The sequence below is a fragment of the Ailuropoda melanoleuca genome, chromosome 2, assembly GCF_002007445.2.
Source record: "Ailuropoda melanoleuca isolate Jingjing chromosome 2, ASM200744v2, whole genome shotgun sequence".
Classification (NCBI taxonomy): domain Eukaryota; kingdom Metazoa; phylum Chordata; class Mammalia; order Carnivora; family Ursidae; genus Ailuropoda; species Ailuropoda melanoleuca.
In genome coordinates, this window is record NC_048219.1 from 146,576,792 (window position 1) to 146,586,554 (window position 9,763).

The 9,763-nt window shown below is 38.3% G+C and overlaps 1 protein-coding gene across 4 annotated transcripts in view; it reads right to left on the bottom strand.

Annotated features, from left to right (window-relative positions):
• Nucleotides 1-9,763, bottom strand: part of CCDC141 (coiled-coil domain containing 141) — a 191,148-nt gene that overhangs the window by 25,004 nt on the left and 156,381 nt on the right. For 3 of the 4 annotated variants that reach the window (XM_019799234.2, XM_011224427.3, XM_019799235.2), the window contains exons 18-19: nucleotides 2,095-2,235; nucleotides 905-1,099 (exon numbers count right to left, since the gene is read on the bottom strand). In XM_019799234.2, the coding sequence (XP_019654793.2) occupies nucleotides 905-1,099; nucleotides 2,095-2,235 (336 nt within the window). Of the gene's footprint in view, nucleotides 1-904; nucleotides 1,100-2,094; nucleotides 2,236-9,763 lie in introns of those variants that run through there. The other variant, XR_004623510.1, reaches the window with a different exon arrangement.

Here is a 9,763-nt window from a genome sequence, read left to right on the forward strand (position 1 = left end):
GGAAGTATCATCTAAAGAACAGCAGTTGACCTTTTTTTTTTAATAGAAGGTACTCAAGTCATGTTTTCAAAGCACAGTGGAGAATTGAGGCAGTTTCTCACCAAAAATACTAAATAACTGTGATGGAAGGAATGTGTCTGACCAAGGCCAGAGCAATTATGATGAGTGAGAAATAGAAACACATGACTCTGTTAGGGGCTGGCTTTAAGTGCGGCCACGGGGCCACAGTGAACCTATCGATCAAACAGAGAAGAATGATCATTCCCATCTTCCTTACTGCGGTGTTAAATCCAGAAGCTGCTGCATCCGTGGTAAAAAGAGACATTCTGTGTCACAGAACAATGCACCACAAAGAACTTCAAGTGTGGAATTTCTTCAATATGAAGTGTGCAACTAATAACTTTAACTTGTCAAATTTCATATAGTTTATGCATACTCTACCATTTATCCTCTTGACAAAAACAAAAATAACCCCAATGACAATTTTCGTACCTGAAATATCCCAGTATCACATTTCTTTCTAAACATTTTCAAATTCTATGAAATAAATATGTAATTTTGAATATTTTAAACAGATATCCAGCAATGAGCATAATTCCATGATGGTTAAACATCTTGAGTTGATGGAGTTAAGGAGAAATGAGAAACTCTCATATGTTGCTGGTAAGAGTAAATTAGTAAAATCTTTCCGAAGAACAATTGGACAATGCCATCAACCTTGTAACACTCATCCCCTTTGGTCCAGCAATTCTACTTTAAGAAATTATCCTAAGGCAATAATCATGAAAAGGAGGATGATGCATAGATTTAATGACAAAATTAACTGCAGTAGCATTGTATTAAAGTGGCGGAGCAATGTTTCAAAACATTACGTACGGACAGCATTACAACAAGAAGAGGATACCTCTTCTATCATCTCCTGGAGATGTTCGGTCAGGTCCAAATTCATCTTGTAATCCGTCACAACTTTGTCAAACTCATCCACATGTTTTTGCAAATCCTTCATGGTTTCCAAAAGACCATTAACTTTGCTATTTGGATAATTTAAGTAAGAATCAGAAGTTTTATTCTCAACTTTTTCTATTTTCTTTTTCAAAGCCTATACAAAAAAGAAACAGTTTTAAAAATAAGATTCAATTTTTATTTATGAAGCTTGCTAGTGGTTACATATTGAAAGAAAAACTTGGGGAAATTTTTGCAGCTTTCTCCATGTTAATATATTAAAATCATAATGATCACAAATGTATTTTGGAAAGAATGGGTTTTCTTCCACATAGTTTATTGATCCATCATTAAAATCATATAGAAAATTCACTATAGGGGCGCCTGGGTGGCTCAGCCATTAACCGCCTACCTTTGGCTCCGGGTGTGATCCCAGGGTCCTGGGATCCAGCCCCGCATCGGGCTCCTCCACTGGGAGCCTGCTTCTTCTTCTCCCACCCCCCCCCCGCTTGTGTTTCCTCTCTTGCTGACTCTCTCTCTGTGTCAAATAAATAAATAAAATCTTTAAAAAAAAAAAAGAAGAGAAAAAGAAAATTCACTATATACCAGGTCCTATTCCAGATTTTGAGATTGATATTATGATTTCAAAAAAGACAATGATCATAAAATAAAATATTTTCTTGTCTTCAGGAAGCTCACTGTCTCCTGGGAAAGATATTCAAATAATCTGACTGGTTCGTGTGGTAATTGAGGTAGTGTAAGGGGTTCTGCGAGCAGTGTAGGAAGTTCCTGACATAGGCATGTGCAAGGAAAGGAAAAGGGGTGTATAAAAGGTGTGTACATGCATGTGCGTGTGTGTGTTTGTGTGTGTGTGTGTGTTGTGGGGAAGAATGGAAGCAAGAGGCTGGGTAGGTTTGGTAGAATCCATTCTAGAGCTGCCTCAAGAGATTAACTTATACATTTTACATGAGGAACTTACTTAACTGTTACAAAGGCGGAAAACTACCTTCTGAATCCCAATGCTGCAAAAAAGCCCAAGGGTTAGACATCTAGAATTGGAATGCAAGCTGATTTTGTAATAATTGTAGTAGTGCATACACACGCATACACACAGACACACACACAGATACACCACCTGCACTTTCTCTTTACCTGTATTTTTTCGGCATGTACATCAACTTGTTGAATTTGATATTTAAGAGCCTTCAGATTCCGAGCTTTTTCATTTTTCTTCGTATAATTAAACTTCAAATTATTGAATTTCTTTTTGATATCTTTGAATGACTCTTTGAGCTGTAGTTCAATAAAAAGAAAGAGGTTATTTCCTTAAAAGGAAGACACTAATATTGACTTGTAATAAATGAAAAAATCTTAACACTTCAAAATATTTATAATCAAAATGTATTCAGTGATTTTTCAATAGGAAACAAGTTTGCTTAGTGAACACATAATAGGAATTTAAACGTACCCCAAAAATATAAATATAAATCATTCTTTATACTTTTTGACATCTAATTTTTTTAGAGAGGGTGGGGGAAGGGAAGAGGGAGAGAGAGAATCCTAAGCAGACTCCACACCCAGTGCACAGCTCCATGCAGGGCTTGATCTCAGGACCCTGAGACCTGTGCCGAAATCAGAGTCAGATGCTTAAGCAACTAAGCTACCCAGGTGCCCCTTGATTTGTAATTTATGATTAGATTTGTAAGTATAGACCATCCTTTGACTTCCAAACAAGACAGTTTTTAACATGTCATAGATTATCAACAACTCTAATTTTCTTATTTGTAGTTATCTGACATTACGTTTCCCATTCATTCTGTTCTCTGTGTGCTAGCATTTGCCCCAGATCCTTCTGCTTCCCGAGGCTCTCTTACAGTATTAGGTATGAATCTATTAGGCTCCAAAGAGCTGTTCCTGTTGCAGAGGTCAATGAAGGGTTGACATTCAGACCACCGAGTTCATTAGTGGGATAGAAGAGGAGACAGACCCACTATGAGATTTAGTAGGAAAAATACTTTACTTGCCCAAATCCAGCTAAAAAATTATTTTTTATGAGCAGTTTCCAGAAGAGATTTCCTTCTTAGATACAGGCCACTAACTTCAGATGTCCTTCCAAACCAGAAAGTAAAGTGACAGTGTCACCACTGATGGCTGCGCTAACTTGTGTATAAACAGAACATATGGCAATGAACCGAGAGTAGGGCGTGCATTATGACAGCCTTAAGAACACACAGTTCAACTTTACCAGTGAACCAAAGCTCTAAGCAGTCCAGTTCCATTAAACACACCACTTTCTGTGCCCTTTTCCATATTCAAGAAAGATAAACATATTGACAGGCAACTCTCTCTTTATATTATCAGCAAAGAGAAGTACAGAGAAAACAAACCTTCTCAGATTATATGGAAGCATTTAACAGCAAAAAATGAACAATGTCATGGTTGATAAATTTGAGCTATGATAAGAAAAGTCAGAAACACACTAAAATTCTTTTCAATGACAGCAAATAAATTATTTGGAAGGAAATAAAGGCCGTATACATGCTAGATTTTAGACTTGTAATACATAAAAAACGTATCTGCCCTAAAAAATTTTGCTTCTTCAAAATGCTTATTTCAAATTCTGCATATTGTAATAACAGAACCTTGACCTTATCTTTAACATTTTTTGGAGACAATTATCTATAAAGGCCCTAGCAGACTTGCACACATGGAAATTATTATGTTGATGCAATTTTTGCCTCTGACACACCTATACTTAATCAGTGTTGTTTATTGTATATGGTAAATGAAATTGTTGGATACTAGTTTTAAGCTACCAATTAAGCCAACCACAGAGACCATATTAAACATTTAAATTGATAAATCAGTAACATTCTAGAGAGGTGGAAAGAACTACAGTTTCAAAATTTGAAAACTTTTCTCCATTAGAACTCACACAAATGTTTAAGAAGATCATATTCATTTGGTATACTTATGAAATAACCAACTAATATTTAAATTCTTTGACATTCAGTGTTTTAATATGCACATGTTCGATTTTAGTAGGAAAAGACAAATGGGATTGAGATATAAAGGGACTACATCCTGAGTTACACAAAACTGTGGCAGGAACTCTTCCCCCAGTGTCATAATCTGCAACTATAGGTGCAATTACTACCACATCTGAGGTAAAAACATGTCCCCAGTAGAGGGTTATTGTTAATGGGTCCAGAATTTCTGTTTGGGATGATGAAAAAGTTCTGGAAACGGATAATGGTAATGGTAGTAGAACAATGTGAATGTACTTAATGTCGTTTACCTGTACCCTTAAAATGGTTAAGGTGGTAAATTTTATGTTATGTGCATTTTACCACCATTAAAAATATAATTTTTATTTTTAATAAAAATAAACAGAATAAAAGAAAAGGGAAAATATATGTCCTGTCATTAATATGTATCCATTGGAAAACACAATTTTATATTCTTTTTTCTCTTACTGGAACAGGATATACATTACAAACTTCAGTCTAGAGAAAGGAAGAGGGGCTCTGTCATCAATCTGATAATCACTGGGTTACATCTGCTTGTTTCAATGGGAAAGATCAACTTCTATTTTAAAACTATGTGATGGACGGAGAAAGGCTGAGCCCGAACACTGTAATTCTAAACCATGAAATTTTAAATCTACTTTGGATCAAAAAATTTAAGACCATTAAATGATGGGCACAATTTTATTTCTGTGGCTTCAGAATGTATGCACTTCCACTGAAGATGATTTATAAGAACAAAGAGTGTTCATGGTGCTGTGGGGATATGAAATGGAATCAGCTTCTTTCTGACACATGAGCACCTTTCGCAAAGCTGCTGGCACTTTTCTCTTTCAGTCCCACTGGGAATGCATTTTAAATCTTGTGCCTTCCCCAGCTCAAATTGAGGACTATTGCAGATACAAGTGGAAGGCAGCATGAATGAACTAGACTTTCAGGAAAACCTGACCATGCCTGCATTGTTTACCTGCACATTCCAACATGAAAACTTCACTTCCCATCTAGTCCCCATACAACTTGTGATCATAGTTTTAAAGGAACTGAGTGCCATGGTTGCTTGGCTATGGGATCATCATTCCTGCAGCTGTTTCTAACTTTAGTTAGCTTGTCAACAACGGGGAATGGCGGAGATGGCAAGACAAGTGCTCAACCAGAGCACGTAAACAGAAAAAAGCCCCCACAGCGGGGGCAGGATAGTTCACCCTACTCAAAAAATGTAAATGTTGTTATAATCCATATTACCAAAATTTCTAAAAGTCTTTAAAAAACCAGGAGGATTTTTTTTTTCTAATGAATAATGTGATTTCCCGGTCTTCCCACTTGTTCGGCTCCTCCAGATTTGTTATGGAGTCAGCAGACTAAGTTAATAGAGCTGTACTTAGGAATAAAATGAAGACTTTAAAATGATAGTTCTTCTGAAACTAGCAGAACACACATCTTCACCATATTTCCCAGGGAGCAGTAAGCTTCTCTCAGGGTTAGGAATGAACAAAGCTTCTCTGAGAAGAAGCAGAAGCAAGAAGAGGCTGAGGACTACAAGGCAGGATTGCTATTCTTAGTCTTGACTAAGTCGGTTGAGGCTGCTTTGGCATAAGAATGTTACACACTGTGAGTCTGGTGCTGGCAAGGCCAACTGACGTGAGGGACATGGGACATTTTAAAACTAAGGGAACCCACTGAAAACAAAAGCCTTTCCGGGCCCCAGGGTGGCTCACTCAGTTAAGCGTCTGACTCTTGATCTCAGCTTGGTCTTGATCTCAGGGTCCTGAGTTCAAGCCCCACATTGGGCTCCATACCAGGCGTGGAGCCTACTAGAAAATGAATAAATAAATGAAAGATAAAGCGTTCATTGGAACTATGGCACAGGTTTGGCCAGATGCAAAAATACAAAACAAATAGTCCCTTTCTCTTCGTGTCTAACTTCACGAGCTTCATTTCTTGCTCATCCTTTTGCTCACTCCAGAAATAAGTTTTCTGATGCTCATTTTCCATAACAGAAGGCTTCACAGTTATCACCTCCCAGGGATGCTTGCATTTGAAATGAAAGGATCCAAAGATTCACAATTCAACCTGAAATATTTGCTGCGATTATTATGGCTAGAATATTAAGGCTAAATCCTGGAGAGACTCCGGGACAAGGCGCCCTTGGCCTCCTTTCACTTGGCAACTGTGCGGCTGTCCTCCCGTGCTCAAGGCCAGTGCAGCGACAGCAGAAGTGGGACAGCCTGCAGAGAGAAGACGGTGGCTCTGTTTGACAGTGTGTCTCAGCAATGGCTCTTGTCTCCACTCTGCAAGTTCTATGTGTTCATATTATGTTTGTTTTATTTTCTGGACATGATAACTATGATTTTAAACTTCAGCTCTCTATCTTCTTCAGGAAAGAGTCACTTTGCAGATATGAAACACCAAAATTGTAACACATTTTACCTGCCTAAGGGATGGACATTTTCAGAACAAATATATCTTTTCTATTCTCTTATATATACCCTCTGAATGGACCCATGGTGTGGCCTGGTCATGACTGGCTGTGACTTGAAGTCCCATGGGCTTTAATTCACTCTGGGCTCCACATTCCTTGAGGACTTTTACATGTTTATGGTCCAGTACGCAGTAGCCACATTGGCAATATGTGTTGAATGATGATAGTTTAGTCTTTTTTCTTAAAATGACGAGTTAGGGCTATTGATCTGGAAAATAATAATCCCCCGTACCATAGCACAGTGCGGCCTACCATGTGCAGTCTTTATCTGTCCCCTACCCTGCCAGCGGGGCACTCCCCACGATCATTTTGTCAACAGCAAAGTGCTATACAACGTCAGGAAGTTCAATTTCATTAGTCGGATATGTATCTATTTCCCTTTTCTAATTTGCTGCTTCTCATCTGCCTTGTATCCCTGGAACTCAGATGACCGACTTATCCAAATTGACAAAAAAATTTGTGTAACTGGAACGTGAGACTCTGACATATGGAATAGGCCTATATATAGGACACCAAGTCCTTTTCTGCTTCCTTCCTGATGGGTAGGATGTTGCTACAGTGTAAAAATTTCAGGCTGAAGTAATATAATTATATGAAAACTTCTGTTTGCAAAACTTATTTTGAGAGAATGGATACCAACCCAGTTCTGTCATTGCTGTTTTTTTTTCAGCAAAGTAATTGTGACCCATAATGAGACTCCAGTTACAAATTTCCATTAACGTTATGTTAATGTAAAAGTAATTTTTTTGGTCAGGTTGCAGATAGAAAACATGCGTAATATTAACTTACTACGTTTCTAAATGAAGACATGTAAAAGAATAACTAATGATGTTCTGTCACGTTTTACCACAGAGAATGTCTGTAATGCTTTGTGTATTAACGGCTTATTTATGCTGCCAGGCAAGAAAATGTACAGTGAAATTCAACATTCATGAATACAAATGTATCTTTGTGTGAAATGAGTGGAAAAAAAAAAAAACAACTCCACGAAATCTTGCAGTCTGAAGGCTGTGAAGGTAGACATGGAGAAAATGAGATTTTACAATTTCCTGTTTTATGTAGTGTATGTGTAAAAGTAATTTTTTTGGTCAGGTTGCAGATAGAAAACATGCGTAATATTAACTTACTACGTTTCTAAATGAAGACATGTAAAAGAATAACTAATGATGTTCTGTCACGTTTTACCACAGAGAATGTCTGTAATGCTTTGTGTATTAACGGCTTATTTATGCTGCCAGGCAAGAAAATGTACAGTGAAATTCAACATTCATGAATACAAATGTATCTTTGTGTGAAATGAGTGGAAAAAAAAAAAAACAACTCCACGAAATCTTGCAGTCTGAAGGCTGTGAAGGTAGACATGGAGAAAATGAGATTTTACAATTTCCTGTTTTATGTAGTGTATGAAATGAGAAAATAATAATATTTCACCCAAAGATAAGGCACAGAACCAAGGTTCTTTGTCTTTAAAGAATATCACATCACATAAAAAAAAATCGCATTTAAAACACCTCACTTTATTTTGCCTTGAGGTACCGAGTCCTCTGCTAGGGGCCTTTAGTGCAGTTATAACCGTGTAAGTTAGTTAGGGCANTAGTGCAGTTATAACCGTGTAAGTTAGTTAGGGCATCATCAAAAAGTAATTTTGGTTGAAATGACGAAATGAACTGTGCTGCTGTATCAGAGCATCCAAACAGCCTGTTAGGACTATGCCAGGGAAGCACAGAGAAAGGGTACGTGGTGCATCAGACCATGTCCTGGTGGAATGGGCTAAAGCAGTGAGTGAATGGGGACTCTGAGCTTAGCAAGTGACAACGTGTTGGTGCCCAATTAAGCCTGAAGACCAATAGATGAGCTTTTGACCCAAAGCTGACTCCTCAACACACCATGAATTGTAGCTCTGCAGTCCTGGAACACACCGCTCAAATGCAAATCGTACACACCTCAGGTTTCTCTTCCTAAAAAGGAAGATATATTGAAGTCGTATCTTCCCAAATCTATTTCCACCCAGAGTCTGCGGACTTCCAAGAAGCACTTGGAAGCACATTGGAGGCAAAGCAATGTGTTTCCAAATCAACTTAAAAAATAAAATGAATTGGGGTGCCTGGGTGGCTCAGTCGGTTAAGCGTCTGCCTTTGGCTTAGGTCATGATCCCGGGGTCCTGGGATCCAGCTCTGCTTCAGGCTCCTTGCTCAAGGGGGGAGACTGCCTCTCCCCTTCCCCTCTGCTCATGCTCTCTCTCTCTCTATCAAATAAATAAATAAAACCTTTAAAAAAAAAGCAATGTTTGCTCTTGTTCCCTGGTGGGGTGTCTGACTTCAATGTTTTTATATACAAAAAAAAGTAGTGTTACATATTGCTTTTAATTTTTTATAGTGTTTTAAGTACCTATGCCAAATATTAATAATGATAAAAATGTCTAGGTGTATAAATATTATCACCACTTGGAATCTACCCATCTGCACTCTGATATTCACAATACAAACTAGAGTGTATGTATATTTATTTTACTAAATTGGGCTAAAAACGTTCCTTCTGATTATCTTCCCATCAGGCTTGGAAAGTCCATGATGTGGATGCTACACTGTGACATGCCTACTATATTTCTACAGGAAAGAAAGGAGGAAAGGACCAAAGATTTTCAAAGATCCTTTAAATGTGAAATTGTAACTTACATCAAGGATTAGTTGGATATGAAATAGAAGCAAATGGGAAGACTAGTTCTCTTAATGTTTCAGATCATGTTAAAGTGATATCTGATTCCTAAATCAAACCCACAAGTATCTGGTTGCTCGTTATGGTACAGACAATCCTGGGACGTCCTAGCTGTGACTACAAGGGACATCTGTCATCCCAGCTAGCTGGCTCCCAGCAGAGGCTCATCACGAGGCAGCCTGTAAATAGAACCACTGTGGGAAGGGCCCGGACAGGGAGACCCAGCTCCATAAACGCCAGAGCGCTTCAGGAAGATGGAGACTGAGCTATAGGGAGCTGGGAGCAACCAGCTCCACCTCCATCGTGGTTTCTGTTAGTATAGAGTTGTGCATCCCTGCAGGGAGAGAGATGTTTGTGGCAAAACAAAAGTTTACCAAGGGAGAAGGAAGAAGAGGAGGAAGGGGAAGGTTAGGGAGGGGGAGAAAGAGGAGGAGGAAGGGAAGAAAGAAGATAACTTTGGGGAAAGACAGGAAAAACATTGTTTGCAAGCCTGCAATTCTAAATATTATAGCCTTGGGGAGAATAATGTTTTCTTTAATATTGTTTTCTTTAACAAGACCCGAATGAAGTGCTGTTAGCTGAAACTGGAAGAGGCCATAGA